At 38.4% G+C, this 22,077-nt stretch overlaps 1 protein-coding gene across 4 annotated transcripts in view; it reads left to right on the top strand.

Moving 5' to 3' along the window:
• The window catches only part of PDK3 (pyruvate dehydrogenase kinase 3), a 51,999-nt gene that overhangs the window by 9,612 nt on the left and 20,310 nt on the right, over positions 1-22,077 (top strand). The window contains exons 1-4 of one of the 4 annotated variants that reach the window (XM_027636896.1): positions 6,664-6,680; positions 7,531-7,567; positions 9,101-9,242; positions 16,461-16,532. In XM_027636896.1, the coding sequence (XP_027492697.1) occupies positions 9,133-9,242; positions 16,461-16,532 (182 nt within the window). In that variant the 5' untranslated portion in view covers positions 6,664-6,680; positions 7,531-7,567; positions 9,101-9,132. Of the gene's footprint in view, positions 1-6,661; positions 6,681-7,530; positions 7,568-9,100; positions 9,243-16,460; positions 16,533-22,077 lie in introns of those variants that run through there. The other 3 variants (XM_027636887.1, XM_027636905.1, XM_027636876.1) reach the window with 3 other exon arrangements.

Below are 22,077 nucleotides of genomic sequence, written 5' to 3'. Positions count from 1 at the left end.
GTCTCAGCAGAACAAAACATGACATTTGTTTTGCCCAGGGTCTCCTGTTTGAAAGCCATGGAGCCCCTTTGCAGTGAAGGCCAGGGCTGACGTGCAGCTCCTGGCTCACAGACTGACTGTTCCCTGCTCTGCACTCAGGACTGTCGGTGGAAGAGGAGTTGATACAGTCTGAAGAGTTGTTTGGTTTTTTTTCGGTTAGTTGGTTGTTTTAGAAACTCCTTGTGCCTGGTTAGGGAGGGAGTCTTTGGGTTCCAGAGATAGCTCTTAAGATCAAGAACCTGACCCGGGCCATGTCTGTCTGTCATTTGCTGTGAGGATTGCCTGCAATTCGGTGAGACAAAGCTTTGCTGCTAAAATGATTCATCCGACTTTCAGCCTACTCCCAAATCACTGAAAGGAAAGACAGCGTAGGGCCTGTGTGTCTAAAAATAATACAGCCTGTGGGTAATCGCTTGAGTGCCTCTGCATTAAACTTTATAGATACTTTGATTACTGTGTTGTGTCTTGACAAATGCATTAAAATACTCAAAAATTTATTTCATTAGATCTGAGTGATAAGCAGCTAAACACTAGTTTTAGATTAGGGAAGCTTTTTTTAAAAGTTCATGCTTTCATTTGGATTGTTCTGTATAATAATATGTTGTGCTGGTTTCCAGCTTTGACCAGTGGTTATCTGATAATCTGTTCCTCTTGAGAGAGACAGACATATGTCTTCCCTCGAGTCCTTTCTATGACAGGAAGGCTGTGGCTTTAAGAGTTAAAATTAATGATTGGAGTTTGACTAAGGCTTTGATAGATCTGCAGTGTATTGTGCATCTGTTAATTCCTTCTGTTTATCTGTTCCAGTTCAGCAGTAAGTTAAGCTGCTTTCTGGCACAGTCGGTTTCATTTAGAGGACAGGTTACTTGAAAGAGTCTTACTGGAGTTCACAAGTTATATACCCTAACTTATTACATTATTACTATTGCATTCTTTATTATTAAATTAGTGTACAGCTAATGTATTAATAAATGTAAGGTCTCAGTCCATGTTTAGCTGTCCAGCTGTGCTAAGGACAAGTTGCTGACATTTTGTTCTTAACCTGCATTTACATGAAAACATGAACCAACTTTCTCTTGATGTCACTGGTGTTCTTTAATATGGGCAGAGTAATTAATAGACATAAGGTATAAACTGGCTCACTCTTAGAGAGATCTTGGAGATAAGTATTTTTTTCTGTTACAAAATCAAGAGTGATTATTCTTATTTTTAAACTTCTTAAGTTCAAAAGTCTAGACCTCGATTATGAGTGGGATGTGGTCTGCTCATTTAGACAACAGAATATAGGCTAACTCATTTTCATGAGTGAATGGTATACTGAGATTTTCCTTTGGAGTAGAAAGTAAGTGTTGAAGTTGCCCTGGCAGTCAAAGAGTCCTTGAATCTGTTGTTATTTGAATCACATAAATATGAAATGGTTTCTTAAGCTCTACTATTTCAGTACTCCAGCTCTGGATTTATCCATATGCTGTTTCAAATGACTGTTGGAAAGTTTAACTGCAAAGCTAACTAGTATGTGAGCTTGCCAGTTTGGACTGTACTTAGCAATGAAATGACCCAGTGGAAATGTGGAAATCAATGGTTGTACAGTGTTAACAGCTGGGTTCTCATCTCTGAACATAAATCATGTAAATTGAGAAGGCTTGAGCACCTCGCAGTGTGCCTTTTCCATAGCCTGCAAAGGCCCAACTAGTCATGGGAACTGGGCTGAAGAAGGAAAAGAAAATGTGGGAAAGTTTACTTGCAGACTTCAGTTCCTCTGGCTTTACCTGATTTTCTGGCAGCAGTTGTTTAACAGAACTTAATTGTTCAGATTTCATAAAAGTGATAAGTTTATTATAGATCAGTAAAATCTAAAAAAAAAATTTTGTCCTTAATTCTTCAAGTTTCATTTTTTTGAAACTTCAGAGTTTCTCCAGTTTCCTTACTGATGTAGAATCAGTCTCTTAATATGCCAGTCATATGTGCAGAATGAAACCATGCCCTTAAAACAGGGCATTTGCATGAAACAATTGCAAGGGTTTATGGAAGTAGCCTTAGAGAGCTGTGGTGGAACTTTGGCTGAAGCTTAGTTCTGAGATATCCAAAAACAGGCTTAGTACCTGAGGTTAGTGCGGGACAGATCCTTGAATTTGTCCATCTTCAAGCTCCCTGTGTCAGAACAGCTGTATGGGCTGTGGTTGCTGTTCTGTAGAACAACGTGGTAGGTCCAGTTTTAAAATACAGATTTCTTAGATGCAGCCTGTGGTAGAGAGGAAGGGTCAGCAGGATTCACCATCTCCAGTGATATGTTTGTGTTCTTTTTCCCTCTGCTTCCTCATCTTCGTTGGGTTTTACAAAGCCATGTCTTTTACCAAACAAACCAACCCTGTATGCTCTTTATGGGATTGGTATTTTTAGTGGTTGGTGAGATAAATACCTACAGAGTATGCTAAAAATGCCATTGTTTCTGTTGGGCAATAGGAATACTTTTGGAGTTGGGGTTGTTTTGAGAGGTTTTGTTTTGTAGCCACATTTATTGGGACTGTGCAAGCATAGCTTGTTTGTCTTTTAATAAATAGGCCATGCTCCTGAAGTGGTGTGTAATCATTGGAATTCAACAGCCTTTCACAAGTTCTGTTTTCCTAGCTTCAGCAGTAAGTTATTTATTTTAGCCTTTGCTCAGTCTGCTCTGATGCATAGATCTTTATGCTTTTGAGGATTTCTGCATGTCACTGCTTCACTTGTTTTTGTTTTGTTTGCCTGTACAGGAGCTATAAAGTATCCCAGAAGCTCAAGAGAGTAGGTATGGTCCATCACTCCTGCCTTCCTGTCTGTCTTCCTTTTGCCCTATCTAAAAGCAGTGGTAGTAGTTTCACAATGAAAGGCTTCTGATCTTGTTTTTATGGATTCTAAATGGAGTCTCTTGTCTCTGATGCACAACAGGTGGGACTTTGCTGCTTTTGAGTCTCGAAGTAATACAGTATCTAATGTCTCTGGCATTCCATCCATGTTAATGGTGAGAACTAGACCTTGGAGTGCAGTGGAAAGACTAAAAGGAGCACTTAGTTTCTTCTTTTCCTGTCTCCTATGACAGATAAGTGTTAATGTTCAGAAACTACTGATGCTTTTATGATGTGACCTTGGCAGCTCAGTAACTGCTGGGGATGTGACAGCCATATTAGGTTTTCCAAGTAGGTGACTTTGATCATCACTTGTGAAGGGCTGTTGCTGTAGTCTGTTCTCAGATGGGTATTCATGACTGTGGGAATCTGGCAGCTGAACTGAGAGCTTTGGAACCAGAGTTCATGGTCTCATACTGAGTTTCTGCACTCTTCTGCAGCAAAATGGAGGTTTGTGTACAACCTTCCATATGGAACTAATCCTTTTGTAATCTCAGTCTTGGACAGCACAGTATTGCTCTGGCCATTTGTAGAATTTGCCATAATTGAATCAGGTCGGCTGTATGTGTGTGAATGGCCTCTACACTGTTTGTGCCTCTTGTTGCAGGACCCAGAACAAAAGTTTTCTCTGAGTCCAACTTTCCAAGAGTTCCCTAATTTGTTTTTTGTTCCTTAGCACTGTGGGTTAAAAGGTGAAAGAGAAAAACAGAGGAGATGAGTAAATGTTCAGAGAAGAGTTGAACCTCAGAGAGGAGAAAATAGAGTAGTAGGGAAAACTGTCTGACAGTAGAACTGTTTCCTGAGTTCCTCTGGATGGAAGGTCCACCAGTGATAATATTGATATATAACCCCGAAACATTCAGCTTCTTATCTTTTCCTCTCTGATGGTATTACGTTTAGAAGACCTAGTGCATTTAAACTTGCTTTTGTGACCCACATTACCTTAAAGTTTCTGAGTTGTGTTTTATTCATATATTTTTCCTAATTTTTTTTCCCCTCTGATACCTGTCTAATTGAATAATTGGCATGATTTATTTTTTGGTGGAAAGGTCTAACACTTTTTCATATCTAAGAAAATTGATTTAATATTTAATATTAAATATCACCTTGTGTATGAATTTTTTAATACATTTGAACGTATTACTCTTATTGTAGTAAGTTTAACTACATTTTTCAACTTAAACATGAGCAAGGGCAGTCAAATCATTCTTCAGATGTATCACACTTCACTGCATAAGCAGATCCATCATCATTCAGAGACATTCGCTCTCTCGTAGGTGGTGACTGTTCCAAATGTAGCAGTGTTTGTACAGGAACCATTCCCACTGTATTATTATAACCCTGGCTTGTTTCTGTCACGTGTAAGGCTGTTAGGTGGAAAGTTGTCCATGGAATATTCTTCACTGACCTTAGTTTGATATAAAGTCCAGGAAATCACTGTTTGACTAATGTATCTTCTCATTTTCACTGAGTTTAAGGCTGTATCTGTTGTCAGTCCATTACATTGACTTGTTCTTAAACAAAAGAGTCTCAAGATTGGCCTCACAGTCTGGTGCTAGTTTAGATTTAGAAATCCCGAGAGTAGGTCATGAATGTGCTTTTCTATATGACTTTTGTATAGGGTGACTGATTAGCCCAGACAGGTAAGATTGTTCAGAAGGTTGAAGACAGTAGAAGGTTTATTAAACAGTCCTTTTTTAAAAGTCTTTTTAAAGACCTACTGTGGTGACACTTGACATTTCTTTCAGTTTTTGCACTAGGTATGCATGCAATAGTAATAATTTGAAGATTACTTTCTTCACAAATATCTTGCTTTCTATTGCCATTTTTCTGTCAAAGTAGCTATTATTGTATAACCTAGTTTATGCCATCTATGCTGTGTTTTTGCTAACTGACTTTCTTCAGAGTTCCTACTTCTTGCTCACTTCTCTCCCTGTGCAAAATTGCACTGCCTTCTTCTTGCAGGTGATTGATAAGATATTAGGTGATCTTTCTTCCTCTTTGGGTCATGAGACAATTAGGACCATAAAGAATGTTAGGCAGTGTTCAGTGTAATCTCCATTTTGGAGACTGCATCAACTGGCTTAATGTAATTTTAGTCAGATATTTACCTTTGCTAGTAAAAGAGTTGGCTAAAAATAAGAGCAGGTTGCTGTCTTTCACAATGTTTACCATCAAGGAGCTTCTGCAACTTATTCTGACTTGAGTATTCTGCAGTTTGAGTCTAACAGTTGTTTGGCTCTTGTTGGACAAGGTTGCTGCTGCCTTCTCTGTAGGGAATGGTGAGGCTTTGAAGAGTGTTACTGTATCCTTGATCTATTTATTCTTAGGTCAGTCGAATCAGAATGATTCATTCCTGTGTCCCAGACTGTTTTACTGTTGTTGTTCTCTGGATTTCTGCTTGGTCCATCTACATTCTGGAAGATACTTGGAAATTGATGTAATATACCAGTAAAGTGGGATGTTTTGGGTGTTTTTCTTTTATCCTCAGGTCAAATTCTGGATTTAAGTTGCACATGGCATAGATATGATCTGGGAGTTTTTAAATCAGTTTGGAAGTATAACCTCAGATTTTTACTCTTCTCATTGAAGATAATCTAGCCTCTTGACCCTGAACTAAAACCTAATCTCTTAGAAAACATAGTTCCTTTATAAGGTTATTTTCTACAGTGAAGAGCAGTATGGGGCTGCTTTGCTCCCTGCAGTAGAGCAGGTCTGTAACAAAGGGGTCATATTCTGTATGGTTTGTTCTTTGTCTTGCCCTAATGTGATGCTCTTCATTGAAGGAAACTTGTTTCAGTGCCTGACTTAAGAAATTGGTCTGCAAAATTTTTCCACTTAAAGCCACAAAACTGAATTATTGTTCAATCAAAATCAAACATTGCTGTTTTACAGACATTGGGAAACACATGTGTTGATAGTGTTTGTAAAATTGTGAAACCCATATATCATGTGATGTCTTGCTTTCCTTTTTTCTTGGCTTTCTTGGTAAGAAGTGTTTCACTTTGAGTCTTCAAATATTTTCATTTTCAGTTTTTTGAAAGCATGCTTTTAAAGAGTTTGGAAAGAAAGCTAAGTACAGCCCTTGATGCCTGGTACAATGTAGTTTGCACTAGGGTATAAGATGAATTTGATTTCATACCAAGGTGAGCGAGTCATTGTTTTATATATTGTATTATTGAGTAACTTCTTGAGGGCTGCAGCATAAACCAAGGAGAGATAATTCACAAATTTAACTTACACTTTAACCTTGAGAGAGTGACTTCAAATTCCCTTGAATTGAAACTGATAGATTTAAACTGGCTTTAGCCCGTGGTGTTTAAGACAAAAGCCTGGTTCTGGCAATGCTTATTGACTCAGCTGGAGTCATAACAAAGAAAGAATGCTGTATATTTTGAAAAAGGTGGAACTAATAGATCACAAATAAAGCCAACTTCTGAAAAAAATTTGTCTGACTGTAGGCTAAACCTACTGAAGTCTCATTGCATCTTATTAGAATGCTATTTCTGGAAATATCTTTAAAACTTAGATGAACTTTATCATACATACAACTATCATATAATTTATCAGGCCTGTGTATGATAAATTATATTAAGAAAATACTTAACTTATAGACTTAGGAGGTTTCTTTACTTAGCAGGATGTCACTCATTTTCGTGGAAGTGGTTGTACAGTTGTTGCTGTGAGGAACAGCAGCTGTTAGGACACAGTTTGCTTTTGCTTTGGAAGTTGGAGGATCTCTAATTCCTGCTGATCCTGGTGAGTAGCCATTCCCTCTTCCCAGGCACGTGCTGTCTGGCAGGCAGGTACCTGACCTTATGTTAGTAGCTGAAGCAACCCTGTGGAGGCTCTCAGATAAACTGCCTGCAGCTGAGCAGATGATGCACTGACCACGTGCCCCAAACCAAAAAGATGAACTGAAGTTATGCTAAAGCAAACTTGCAAGTTAGGAAGGGTTTAACCAGAGCTTCCTTTCCTTTCCCTGCACTGAGCATGCAAAGGGACCCCAAAGGGCTCTGTACCTAAAATGTAGCAGTACAACAGGGCAAGGCAACTCCTTAAAAAGAGACAGTTTAAATCTGCTGGAGTGAGACAGGTTGAATAGAGATGTGCCCTGGCTTGGGGAAGGAGAGGAAGTGGGTCCCTTCTACCAGTCCTGCTTTACAGTAGCAGCTTTTGTTGTCTCCTTGCACAAACCTGGGGACTGTGTCTGTGAAGGGCCTCCACGACCTTTCGCAGACTCGCAGCAGCTGAGAGTCCTTTACTGTCTGGGCTGTCTTTCATTCCTTTTGCTTTTTATTGCCCAGAAAATAACAGAACTTGCTCTCAGTCACTGTTGGGAAGAATCAGTTGTTGTCTTTGTTCCGAGGGGTTTTCCAGCTCAGAGGGTATAGGGTGAGCTAGTCAGTCTTTCCTGCTGTTCAACCACAGTCTTGAAAAACCTACGTTATGCTTATACAGTGACTTGTGGACAGACAAGTGTCTGTCCTCTATTAGTATCTCTATTAATATTAGTATCTCACTTACTTGAAGGATTGAACTCTGAAATCATTACTGTGCTTTACAGAAAACAACGTAATGTCTTGTTTCCTTTGTCTAATTTTGACAGCATGTGCGTGTCTGTAATTGGAGATGTGAGAAAGAGAGTAAGTAAAATAAGTCCAGATGTTTGCTGGAAGAACTATAATAGAATTGCTGACACTAATAGAATTTAATGATCCACTGATTGAAGATACCTAAATGAGCAAGAAAAAAATTAAACCATAATCCTTCCTGCATATTCCTCAAGCTTGTGTTAGGGTTTGGGAACTAATCTGTCAATGCACGTTACCTATGATAAGAAAGTGAAAACTGTGATTATAATGGCACTGCCTTAAAAAGTATCACTTTGATTGTGCTGGTTGCATTGTACTTGAGTATTTCAAATTGCGAATCTCAGTGATTATGTGCCTGGCAGTGCTTTTAACACTTTCTGGTTTGCTTGAACATAATTTATGGCTCTTCCATTCACTCACAAACTGTGCAGGCGGTTGAACTGGTTATCATCACAAAAGGCATTTGCTGTCTTTTTAGATGAAAGCAGAATACTGACTGTTCATTACAAGTAAAACATGGATTTTTATTTATTTAATTTTTTTATTTTTATTTACTTGGACTCTTTGGAAATTAGTTATGATGGAGACTTCCCCCACTTGTGAAATGCTGCAAAATACAAAAAACTGTCAAGTCAGGTCTGGTCCCCCATGTGAACTACTGGGGCAAGTGTCTTAACATCTCTTGCTTTTAAGTATTTGTAGTTAAAATTTTATATGTATCTTTAGTAACTAATTTAGCTTAAGATTGCTCTTAGTCATGCCTTTTGGTTTGTGTAGGGTGGCTTCAGAGAATTATCACTATTTTAACTAGGTCTCCAGGGAAGTATTGTTACTTTGCTGGATCCATTTATTTACTTTCTGACTGTTTTGGTTTTTTATACATACATATATATATATATACATTATTTTCAAAATACTGTGATGGATAAAAATCTGTTTTTTTAAAAAGTGAGAGTCAAAGATAATCTTAGCTGCTGCTTTTCTGAATGGGAATGTGGTGATGAGTACTGCACATTCCTTTCAGGTTGCTGGTGAGAATTTTGTAGGCTGGACCTAGGAGGGCTATGGCCTTTGCTGCTCCATCCAGGTGCTGCTCAAATGTTTAAGTACTTAGTAAGTTTGAAGAACTTGTGACAGATGTGAAATGTCATTGAACTGTTGTCATGCTGCTTTGTCTTTTGTTTTCACTCCTTACCTGCAGTTATGTGTGCAGCATTCACTTTTTAAAAGCTCACTGTAGTATAAAAGTTGTACTGATAAAAGTTAGTATTTTGGGCTCTTATTTCCAGCTAATATCAAATATTTGATATTTGATGAATTTTATCTCTAGGATGAGAGATTTTTGTTTATAGGAGAGAAGATGAGATGATGTGAAATGAGGAAAAATGTCAGACAAAAATGGTTACCCTCTAGGAAGGTAAAAGTTTAATATATGTCTTGGGAGTGAGAGGGAAGTGAAGGTGAGCACTGAAATAGTTTTAAAACTGTATTTCATTTCACAAGTTTTTTTCAAATCTTCTAGCACTGGGAAGTCTAAACTTTGATCTGCTGCAATGGGCATCTGTTTTTCCTTCCTTCTGACAGGTCGTGACAATGCCTGTGAGAAGACGTCATACATGTTTCTGCGGAAAGAACTCCCTGTGCGACTGGCAAACACCATGAGAGAAGTCAATTTGTTGCCTGATAACTTACTTAACAGGCCTTCAGTTGGGCTAGTACAGAGTTGGTAAGTTTAGGAAAAGTGCATTGAAAAATGATTGTAGAACTAACATTGTGTGTTGCTCTGCTTGCAACAAGATTGGATTGTTCTGAATCTGTTTTCTGCCTTGAATTGTTGATAGTGTATGTGTCTTGTCAAATTAAGTTTCATTTTCTTCTGTCTAATGTTAAGTAAATACTCTAATATGGATCTTAGGTAATAATTTGTAAGTTAGTCTTGTAAGTCAATAAAAGCATACTCTTGTCTCCCAGGTAATCAGAATGAATCAATAACTTGAAGAGCAAGGTTTTTAAACATTCCTTACTGTATTGCACTCATGACTTGAAATAGCTCCTTCTTTCTCCTTATTCTTCCTTTGTCAGAAATGCTGAGAGAAAATTTAAACCTCCTGTTCTTCTCATTTCTAAATCTTTAAAAACATAACCTGCTATTCAGTGTGAGTTATGGAGTGGGTCAGAAATCTGATGTCATCCAGTCAACAACATTCTCTGTTGTAGTAACTAGTGTAGATCCAAAGTGATTCAAAGTCCTGTCATCTTTTCCACAGTAATTAATTTCTAGCCTACTTACGTGTTCAATGAGGATGGGAGACTCCTGCCTTGTATGTACTAAGCTCTAAAAAACTGTTGTTCATGGGGCATTTATTGTCTCTTTATCTACAAATACTTGATCCAAAATATCTTTGCAGTATACAACAGACTTCCCTTTGTGAATAGCAGCTTATTCTACTACAGCAGCAACTAATGTAGCTTGTGTTAAATTCAGTCATAGCCCTTGAGCCAAGAGCTTCCATGCTGGCTGTACATTGACTACTGGGTTGGGTTTCTTATTTATCAGGCTTCAGACTTAGAAAATATAAATTAGGATATGTGGTATTGTGTTTGTCTGTGAAAGGTATCTGTCTGGATGACCACTTTGGAAATAGAGATTAAGTGCTTCAAATAAGTGTAAATGCTCTGGAGCCACACAATAATAATCATTTTGTGGATAAGTGACAGCTTGCAAGATTCGAAGCCTTTTATCATCTTCCTGATGTCTTTGGCAGTTGTTATGCCAAATAGGAAAGAATGGATAATATGTAGGCCTTCTGGGTTTTTCTAATCTGGATGACTTGTGAAGCTCTCTTTAGTGAAATGTTGACAGATCAGTGAATGAAGAAGAGGAAATAATTTTTCTGTAGTGACTCTACTGCATAATTCTTCTAGTCCAAATATCTGTGCTGTGGCATGAGCTTCTGCCCTGCTAATGCAGACCAAACAACATTTGGATCACTTCTGGCAAAGGAACTGAATGGGTTTTTGGAGTGGATGCCCCCTTCAGAATTTTTGTTTAAGAGATTTGAGGGCTCATGTGTTGACTTCTATGGCCACAATACAGTACTGATTAAAAAAGGAGGAAAAACCCAGTATCAAGTGTTCTAAGATAATGTGATTTGCAGTATCACAGCTGTAGACCAATAGTTAATTTAATGGGCTAAAATATCCGACCCAGAGATGAAAGTTTGAAATAAAAATGTTTTCCATAATGATCTTCTAATTTGGATCCACAGTTAACTAACAGTTTTTGTGGAAAGGAGTATCTTCACTGAGATGAGGAAGAATATTTTTGATCTGATGTCAGAATTATCAGAAATAGTTGTAGCATCTTTTTTCCTGATGTGGACTTTAAAGATCATAGTTCTTATTTTTCTATTCAGAGGTTTTTAATTGCTTTATTAAACATTTACCTGTAGTTTGTAAGTCCAGGTGATGAACCTTGGTCAAAATTAATCCTTTAAGTTTTATTTTGGTCTTTATAGAAGCTAAAGAGTTTTATAAACTTCAGTGTGAGTGACCTTGAGTATTATGCAGCTATGCTGATGGCAGGTTTTGAAATGTATTCATAGATTCTTAACCTAAAGCTTAGACATACCGAGAGAGAGAGAGAGATTCCTGAATTTTATGCAGCAGAGTAAGACAGTATAAATTTAGCTGTTCAGCTGTTTTGTGAACTTTTAAAATTAAAAAACCTTGTCTTAATGCACTTCAAAAACACTGCAAGAAAGTTGTTTTTTTTTCAGGTCAGATTTCATGATCCTTTGGTTTTGCTATGCCATAGGTTGAGGAAGCTTGGCAGTTTATTAATATGCAAACAAAAATATGATGTACATTTGCCACAAGTGAGCAAGAACATTTAATGCATTCACTTTAACATGTTTATTTGCTAATTTTCAGTAATTTATGTAGTCACAAGCATATTTATGATTTTTTTTTCTGCTACCACTTCACACCAGAAATCTTTTTTATGTGCTTTTGGTGAAACTCCAAATAAACTGGAGCTTTAAAATTTGAGTTCCCAGCCTATTCCTTAATGTCAGCATGCCAGAAAATAATACCAGACAGTCCTAATCTTTAAAGTGGGTTTTATTGGACTTTTAAATTAAATAGGCTCTGTAAATAGATGGAACTTAGTTTCGGTGGAATCAGAAAGCAAGTTAACCCTGCCTACAGTACAGCGTGGATCCTTTCCTATCAGTCCTCTCTCCATCCAGGCATCAAACATTCTGGACTGTGTGAATTTCCTTGGCCTTTATGGTTCCCTTGGGAAGCAACCTCATTTTGTCAGTTCTGAGAATATGCTCCCTGCTTCAGGCAATCCCTGTTCCCTCGGTTCTCTAATCCATCCATCTCCATGGCCGTGCTGGAGGCACTTTGCTTCCTGTGCCGTGCTCCTTGACTGTGCTTCCCTACCTGACAGAATTTACAACTGATTGCCTGATTGCTCCCAGGAAAGGTGCACTGTTCAGTTTTTTTCTCCTTCCTTTCCTGGTTCCTCAGCCCGATGTGTGCAGCACTGAGGAGAGGCGAGTCCGCTGTCCTTCCTCTGTGCTGGTCAGTCATGTTTTCAGGAATGGAGCTGGCATTACCCCGAGAGTGAACTGTGAACAAACCAAAAATAATAGTTTTGTGTTTCAGTCTGTGCGAAGGTAAAACATGAGCTCTGTCCCAGTTTGAGTTTATAACTCTGTTTGTGTGTATCTTTTGTGTGGATAGCAAGGGAAGGAATAAACTGAATCCAGACAAAACCACAGTTAATATGTCCTGGCTGTGAACTGTGATGGTTCCAAACAGCAGGCAGATCAGCAATCAGCACCTTGTCAGTTCTTCAAAATTAACGAGCAACTTCCTAGTTCCAAAGAAGTGGGCCTTTTTTAGGCACTCTAGCTAAAGTCACTGCAGGTAGGATATTGAACACTTGGCACAATTGTGTAATAAAGGATATGGTCACTAATGTGATGTGACGAGGGGAAATAGTTACAGTAAAACCTTAAAATGGATAAGGTCAGAGCTTGTAGAATATCTAAAGTAAATGTGAGGTTTGTGCAATATGTTACTCAGTCATATGTAAAATTCCCATTTTATTTAACCCTGGCCAAATTTCTCTATTTTTCTTTAGCACTTTTCCTTAGAAGATGCTATACATTTCTATTTATCTCTTGGGAAAGAACCATTAGAGAAATAAGTACAATTTGGGGATTAATAATTGTTTCTTTCTCTGTTTTCTACATTGAGACTATATTAACAAGATTGTGTTACCATGGAGATTTGTTTTATCTTTTTAGTGCTTTGGTATTAGAGTGATTCTACAGGAATATCTTAGTGAAATACACATCGAGGAAAAAAGCAAAAGTATCTTGTATGACTTAAAAAAGAAAAGAAAATCCAAAGTTAACATTATGGGCATTTACAGTGCTTTCATGTATGAAGTGTGCCATTCTAAAATTACTGCAGTTGGCAGACTAACAAGAATTCAATCTACCTGGCAGTAATTAAGAAAAGAACAAGGCTAAAGGGTGCTTGAAACCAAAGAGCTTGTCCGATGAATTGCAGTGAATTGTGATAAAAAATTAAACACCAGAAAGACAACAGATTTGAAGGGCATTGGCTTTGATTTTTTCTTTTGATGACTCACTAAAGACAGCAAAATATAACTGACATTCCCTTTTTTTCATATGTGCTGGTATTTTTTTTTGTAGATGTGTGTCTTGTATAGTTGTATTGATTTACTAATGATACAGCAAGTCATGCATTATTCCAGTACTTTTCTCCTTTTTTCTTTCTGGCTGGTAATTGTATGTGAATTATGGTTAAACATCACAGGGTCTTGATTTTCATTGCTGGATAAATGAAGGTGGTAACTATAGGATTTATTCCTATCTGCACCCACAATTCAAATCAAAAGCAAATGCAAGGAAATAGATGGATTTTATGAAAGGGGAATTACCTTTTCCACACACTGTTACAGGAATTAACTGTGTTGCTGACTGCTCAGCTTTTGGCAGAGTGTAATGGTGATGATGGTTAATACAATGCTGTGAATTACTTAATCCTAACCAGTCATGAATTTCCTTTTAAACATATTTTTGCTTCATTTCTTTAATTTTGAGGTGTTTGGGAGGGAGTGTGTGAGGGGGCTGAATTTGATGTACAAACTGGAGATCACACCTGTATAAAAGATGATGATGTACCGCATTTGCAGCTCCAAGTTTCTATTGAGAGACTTGAGATAATGCACAGGGTATTACAGTATCCCAGACTGGGTGACATATAGTGGTAGGCATTGGGCAGCGGATTGGATTTGTTTGACATAAGGTTACCTTTTCCTAGCTTTGTTTAGTCAAGGGCTTGGAAGAAATTTGAGTAACTTAGATTTGAAGTGAACCTCTGAGCTAGTCCCTCTGACTGGCTGGATGCGGTGCTTTTGCTAGTGAACTTCTAAGGTAGTATTCATTGACTTTAGAATCAGAAAGAGACATCTAAATGTTGTTAACCCTAAAGGAAAAGCATTGCTTGTTTTCATAGTTTCTCCATCACCACAGAGGTTAAAGAGTAGTTACTTCAGCACATTTATAAATTTCCTTAGAACATTTAGTTAGTGTAATTTCCTTTTGTTTCAGAATTTCTCACTGGTGCTATGTTGAGCCTGCAGCGTAACGACCCCAGAAGGTGTTTGGCTGCTGGTTGCACTGAAGGCTGGTGACCATGTTTGGCAGCTTTTTTGTGCTTGAGACCTGCTTTAGTCTTTTTCTGACTGAAACTGTTTTCTGCACAATTATGTCCTGCATTAGATGAGAGAAACTCTTGGCTTACCCCTGCCCGACATCCTAGTAATGCTGATCCTTCAGCACAGGAATAATGATGGCTAATTATTGCAGAGGCTGCAGTCTTAGGATCAAAGTCCCAGTAAGCGAACAGAGAGTATGAATCTCAGTGCAACTTGTAGCAGTAATGATAGGCAACCAATCCAACCCACACAGCACAAAAATCGGGTGTGAGCTACCTTGAGTACCAGCAGCATTCATTGCTGTTTTATCCATGGTGTCAGCACAGGGCTGCTGATGTTGGAGATTTCTGGTAGGAGGTCTGTAGTAACCTCCTGTGTTGCTTCTCAAATGTGTTGGTGTCCTTCAGAAACAGGACTTTGATAATATTATCAAAGTTTGGTGTTTGAAGAACATTTACCTCTTTGGAGTGAGGATGATCATAATTTGTCCATGGTTGTAGGTCGAGCAGCTGAGTTCAGAGAGTGTGATGGTGTTTGTAAACTGGTGCCATCTCTTAGCAGCATAAAGGAACACATTATAAAATAAGCAGTACTAGAGGTATCACCTAGTTGCCTAACTTGTAAGTGGCAAACATTTGGGCATTTCTGTAATCATTTGTGATGATTGAAGGAGTGCACAAACGCACTGAGGGACAGGAATTGGTGTTGCTCTGCTGACTGTTGTTGAAAATGTCAGTCTCCCTACGGAATGTCACTCTCCCTGAGGAATGTCAAAGTGACCTGTGGTTGCAGCTTGAAATGGGAGTGGATTAAGCAGCAGGTGGTTCTGGAGAGAGTCAGGTAAACAACAATGCTGACTCTGCTGTAGCTTGAAGATGTAGGGTGAAGTTCAATAGCCTCATTATGCTGGTCTTAACATAGAACTGGTACCAAAAGAGCTTATGCATAGGCCATTCTGTTGAGCTGATCTGATCTACTGAGTTGCTGCTACTGAAAGGGGAAAGGCTTGGTCAATGCTTTGCTTGGTCACTTGTTTTGCTTTTTCCCTCTGTAGGCTCTTGTGCTGTACCTTTAGCTGTTTAGACCTTCCAGTGAGTTGTTTTCATCTGTGACAGAGGTGTGTTTGGTTTTTTTTATCAGTCTGTTTCAGCATTGGAAGGAGTTACAGCTGTTGACAGGTACATATGATTAGTGTTGATATTGTAGTGTAAGTGGCAGTGCTTAACCAGGAGCAAAGGGAGGACAAAAGGAGTGGAATGACAGCTCCTTCTGGTGACTTTAAACCCTACCTTTTGTGTGTGTTGTTGATACCTTGTGTGAGTTACTTCAAGAAACAGCTCCAATTCTGTAGTCTTTAAAGCTGTATCTGTACTGCTAAATGAACATACTCCAGGGGGGATACTTGGTCCTGAGGCCCAGTGATGTGAGGTGGCAGCATCTGTACTGCTCTTGGGCTGGTGTCCTGCAGAGTAGGCTGACCGTGTTCACACTGAGTGGTTCTTTGCCTTAAATCTTCTTTGGGTCCTCTGTGGTATCTCTGTGGCTTTAAGCCTCAGTTAATCTCCTGTGAGCCGACTGTCTGAACTGGAGGGAGCTGTGTTGTGTAAGGTGTTTCTGTGAAAGTGAGGGTTGTGTCACATGGCCTGTGACACAGCGTGAGGACATGTGGGAGCCTGTGGATGGGTGTGCTCTCCTGGAGAACTGTGGTAGGACCAGCTTGGTGCACTCCTGTTAGTGTGGCTTTAGGGGAGTGCTCCCTTGAGATTTATTTTGGAAGGAAAAGTGGATTGCTCTCATGGGAGTGTAGGAAGAAACTTAACATCTGTAAAGAGTGCATGAGCAGGAAAATCAGGGACAAACTAGGTATCTGAAATTACAGACCTATCAATGGAGAGGTTTTGCTCCTGTTAACTTCAGTTGGATTTATATAGCAGTTTTCCTGAATTGCAGACTGTAAAGTCATAAGTAATACTTTTTAACTCAATATAATATATTGTAGTTGCTTTCTTTCCCTTTGTTGCAGCATCCCACTTAATTTTAGCCTTTGCAGAGAGCTGTGTATTATGCTTCTGTTGTTTTAGGTGACACTGTAGTCTTAAAATTAAAGAAATTCCAAAAGTATTTTAGGTTTAAGTATTTTAGGTTTAAGTATTTTAACTTTCTCATTTTTGCTGATTTCAGGTACATGCAGAGTTTCCTTGAGCTTTTAGAGTATGAAAATAAAAGTCCTGAGGATCCTCATGTCCTGGATGAGTGAGTAATTTGTTTTCTTATGACAGTCCATTTAAAATAATCTGTCTGAAATAGCAAGTGGTTTTGTACTGTAGGATAACAATTACCTTATTTGTAAGGTAGACTTTGTATGGCAAAAGCCAAAATTGTAATCTGGAGTAGAATGTAGTGCTTTTGAATGTTATGTTTTGCATTCGTGCAGTCTGGTAGTTTAAAAAATGGCAAAAATGCTTCCTCCAAGGCTGTATTGAGAAGACAACAGGGATGTCAGACTATACTTGTGTATCAAATACTTATGACTAAAATGTCATTTTAGTATACATTAAGCTTAGTACTCTGTTATGTATAATGTAAATTAGCACATTAATAGTTTTATTTTTTTCTTTTTGAAATTGTTCAATGTGTCATTGTTTTTATCTAAAAGCTTTTTTAATGGACTTCAATTAGTGATGTTTACCTATCTCATTGAATAACATTACTGGGGAAGAAAGGAAAGCTTAGCTAATTCTCTTTATCAACAAAATTATATTAAAATTGCCATTATAATGTTTCCTTGAAATGTCTAAGCATAAACCAGAAAAGAACCCACATGTGAGTTCCTTCAGCAGGTGCAACGTATGCATCAGAGACTTGAAAACAAAACAACCAAAACACACACAGATGCCCAACACTAAGGTCTGTGGTTACCCTGTACCATGGGGCAGCCAGCTTTGTTTCAGGATATTACTTCTTGCAGGTTTTTTGTTCCATTAATTAACTTTCTTAGGGTAGCTTGTCTTTTAAACTTGAATTTCTTTTTTAAGCTCTGAAATTTTGCCTGATCAAGCAGTGCTTTATAGAGAGTGTTTCATAAAACACTCTCTTGCTCTGTTTGTGCCAGATGTGGCCTGTGGTGTGCAGAAATGGTGTTTTGCCTTTAGTTAGCTTCAGATATGTTGACTGTCACATTACATTAGGCTAAGTAAGGGCTTTGGTAGATAGTGCATTTCAGATGTTATGCTCTTTTGGTTGTGGGCCTGTTATCTGAGATCTTTATCCTTTTTTTTTTTTTTGTGTCAAGCAATACATTCAGGAGCTCCTCAAACACATGAGTACAAAGCTACCTGCATGGCAGAACTGCAGAAGGAACCATAAAGATTATAGACTGACTGATGAATTGTAGTGCTGGTGAAAAAGGGAAAGTATTTTCTCAGTGTGAGTCCAAAGCTGGAATCCTGTCTTCAGTTCTGGGTATTACCTATGAAGAATTTAAAACAGTCCTGGACAGTATTGGTATGAAAGGAGCAAGAAATAGAGACTTGAGTAGTTCCACCTCTGAATAATGTTGAAGCCGTTTGTTTAGGCTGGCAGACAAAAGAGATTGAAGTGGAGACACTGGAAGTCTGTGTGCCAAAAAAAGTCACTGTAATAAAGGATCATTGGTTGCTCTAACTGAAGAGCTGGAGAACTGAAAAATGGCTTATTTTTGTTAAAGTTGAGATTAGGCACAGGGCAAAAAGTAAAATCTGTAATATTAATGAGAACAGACTGAAGGCTGTAGAGCATCCCATTTTAAAAACTTTGATGAATAAATCGGATAGCTTTCAGTGATGTTCTAGTCACGCTTAATCTGTAGAGGATAAATAGATAAACTTTTTACTGCCTCTAGCTGTGACATTTTGTGATTCTATATTTATAACCTGTTGGCTGATGATACAAGAATTTCTATTTGTGACTAGTTTATCAGCAAGCTTTCCTTTGAGTGGGATTAAGGTACCAAAATTTAGGGGTCCATTGCACTTTGAGGTGGCATAAGCTGTCCTAGGCATGTAAGTGAGCCTGGCAGGTGTTAAGCCTATAATGTCCTGGATGTGCAGGTTGAGGCAAAGTAGTTATGTTGCTTCTGGAACCATGTTAGGTGTTCTGCTGTTAGGTAGCTGAATTTCAGCTTTTTTTGGACTTCAGCAGTTCAACACATATATTGCTTATCAAGGTTAATGAGTAGTTCTTGTGGAGATCTATTTTTAGAGTCTGTTCACAATTATCACATGAATTATCTGATTCTGCCATATGGATATGGCATTCTTGATACTGTTTCATGGCAACTGGAAATATTGTTTGCAATGCTCTATATTAGCATGAAAGAACAAATATTTCATAATGAACCAAATATTTACACATTCAGTATAAATGCTTCTTAAAAGCTTTGAAATCTTGCAATTCTCTGTAATTAAGTACATAAAATAAGGATGCTAGGAATTTATTGCTACCTATTGGGGTGAAGTCCAGCTAGGGACTCTGACAGTAAGAGTTGTCTCTTATACTGAATTTGGCCTGTGAAAAGAGATGAAAAATGCATTATCTGATTAAAGAGCAAATTTATTCTTTTTGACAGTATTGGATAGGTTACCTAAGATTAGAAAGTTAGATTTACATTCCTGCTCTTGATATGTCATCTCTTCCAAACTTTCTAAAGGCTATGCCATTTAACTGGATATTGAGCTGTAGTTAGCAATTTTGAAATATTCTTTGCAAACTGTGTCTTTCAGAAATACTCTTAACTATGTCCATATTTATCTTGTAATAATCCACAGATAAATATAACAGATTTCTCAAGTCCTATGTCAGTATTTCATGTTGCTCCTATCTAGCCCTGTCCTACTTTTGTGTTATAGTCAGAAGAGTATCAGTATGGTCAGAAAGTATCAGTTAATGAGCTTCTTTTCAGTGGGGAAAGAACTCATCCCTGAGTTCATTTAGTGTACAGAAAAGTTTGCTGTTCTTTTGTTATGGCACGTATCATTTAATATAAAATTTGAGCCATTATCTGGGACTTTGTGGTAGTGTGTTTAGGGATGCATACATAGAAATAGTTCAACCAGAATGGTTTGCTCAAAGAAAAACCTGGAAGTTTGTAAGGTATGCCCAGTCCTTTGAAACAAAGCCCTTATTGTCTGGGCAGTATCTGCAGCGTATCTCTCAGTACGTTGCGTGTAGTAGCCTATAAAGAGGGGCTGGAGCAGGCTTCATCTCCTGGTTCCTCTCAGCTGTGCTGTTCCTGCATGGAGCACGCTGTAGGAGAGCACATTTTACATATTATGTATTGTTATGTTATGTATGTAATGTATGTAATGGAACATTATAGCTCATATTACAGAAAACCCAGCCTTGCATCCTTTGGCCATTCAGTGCCCATCCTTGTTAGGGTGCTGTGTGCTATCGAGTGACTTTGGCATTTCATGATGGACCCCATCTCTTCTTCCTTTAGCTTTATTAGTGTCATAAGATGTGAGTCTTGCCTGGGTAGAAGTACTTCTGTACCTGTACCACCCCAGCAGCTTTTGTTTGGAGCTGAAGGTTGTGTCAAGCACTCAAAGCATGAAGACTAGCAGAGCAGCTGATTTTGGAAATTAGAGAGTACCTTGGTGGTCTTTTTGTCAGCTCGGGTGGACTTCAGTTTCTGTTATAGCTGATCAGGGTAACAGTACCACAGGAGAGAAGGGGAGCTAAAATGATCTTTCTAAGAGGTTGGATATCCACAGATAGCCACAGTGTTGGCTGTAGTTCCTCAATTAATGCTTCCTAAAATGGTGCAATGCCTTTATGAGTTGAACATAAAACTGTCTCCCAATTTTTGTGTTACATCTCTGTTTTTCTGGGGAGTCTGCTCTGGTATTCTCAGAATTTGGGCTCTCTTTCTGAGGAAGCCATTTTATCTCTTAGTATTACAGTATTGTGGATGTTATCTGTGTAGTGGCACAGCTGTCTGGGAAGCTATGCAGTGAAGTGAACTGGGAAATTAATTGAGTGGAAAAATAGCCCCCTTTTAGCCCTATGGGCCCTAAACTGTTCCAGTGTGTGGCCAGCAGAGACAGACAGGAGTGCCCACGCAGTGGAGAGGGTGAGCAGGCACAGGAGTAAGTGCAGAGACTAAACTGAAGTTGATGGTTTTCAGAGTGGCCCAGTTTAGCTCTGCTCTTAGTGAATGACTTGGAGGGCAGATGCACGTTCAAGAATGTTATCTTTTTATGAATGTGGGACAAAACGCTTTGAAGGGATTTTTTGTCCCGGCATTTCTGTGATGAAGAGGTTCAGAGGTGTTTCAGTTTCTGTTACATTCTGTTGGTCAGCAGAGCTTATGGAGACTTAATGCAACATCGCCACATTACTGTCACTGTCAGCATTATGGGCATATGCCAAATGGTAGCTTACTTTTGCATTTCTGATAGCACAAATATCTTTTCTCAAGCTGTAGAGGGGTCAGGTGGAAGTTTTTCCACAGTTCTGTCAAACAGTGTGATAGCAGCAGTGCAGAGATAAGGTGTCCACTCTTGGTGAAGGGTGTAAGCTGGCAGAAGTGTTGGAAATTTCCCAAGTGGTCAATATGCATCTGTATAAACACACAGGTGGAGGTTGCTTTACAAAAATCGAGGAGTTGGTAAAACATGCAGTTCACCTGCGTTTTCAAGGAGCACTTACTCCAGCTTTTACACCCCTGAGTTTCTTTGCTGCTTTTCTATTTGTGACCCTGTCATGGGAGGGTGTGTGGGGGAGTGTCCCGGGGCTGAGAGCCGCTGAGTCAATAGGCTGCCTAAGTCTAGAGATAACACACAGAGAGGAAACTTAGTAAACAAATAACTTGCCTTTCTACAGCCCTGCAGTTGAAATAGGGATTCTGTAAGCAATTTGGACTAAGTAAATATTGGAGTATATTGATTTAGAAGATGCCGTTTTGTTACTTTTAAGTAAATGCTGCTTCAGTTAGTTTTGTGCTTCGGAGTAGATAGTCTGCCTACTACAGAAGTCTTTCAGAGTGTGAACTTTTACCTCTCTTTCTGGTAATACTCAGCTACCAGCTAGCACTGCTTTAAAAAAGAGCAACCAATCAAAAAAAAAAAAAAAATTGCATGTCTGTTCCATTTAAAAGGGTTTTTACTCATCACTTTCTTGTTTTTCATCTGTCAGATAATACTATCCATAAGAGACATAGCAAAAATTCCCCTTGTCTTTATATTGACTTTCTTATGCTTCATGTCTTGCACTGTGATGATAGATCAAAATAGAATAATATATATAGTCATTAGGAAGTTAAATAATAACTTCTGTTGTGACATTCATTAATTGTCTTTGCAGAAGTCTCTAGACTTCATTTATTTAATAGCTGTGGTAATGCCTTAAATATTTTTCTGTTAATACAGAAGCCACTGAAGCTCAGTTGACTAAAATAGCTTCATATTAATAATTTCTTATTTGTCAAACCAACTGCATTATTTATTAATTTGGTTTTTGAAAATAAAATACAGAGAATTGCGAAAAAAAAAAAGTAATAGGTAAATAAATTTTTTGGAGCTAATCTGGAGTATTCCCAGCTAATCCCATGAGCATTTTAAAAATTCCTTGATATGGTTTCCCACAATTTGAATACAGTAAAAGCTTTGTGTCTTTCAGGGGTGTGGTGGTTAGAGGGATTGTAAGGAATGAGTGCTAAAATTAAGGAGATGTGTTCTGGTTTCTGCCCTGCCACTTTGAAATGTGCCTGTGTGCTTCTTGTGTTTGGTCCTTTAAAAGCATCTGCTTGATGGAAACA

This window comes from Corapipo altera, unplaced genomic scaffold (assembly GCF_003945725.1).
Source record: "Corapipo altera isolate COAL_440 unplaced genomic scaffold, ASM394572v1 0, whole genome shotgun sequence".
Taxonomy (NCBI): domain Eukaryota; kingdom Metazoa; phylum Chordata; class Aves; order Passeriformes; family Pipridae; genus Corapipo; species Corapipo altera.
This window is presented reverse-complemented; position numbering and strand designations above follow the sequence as displayed.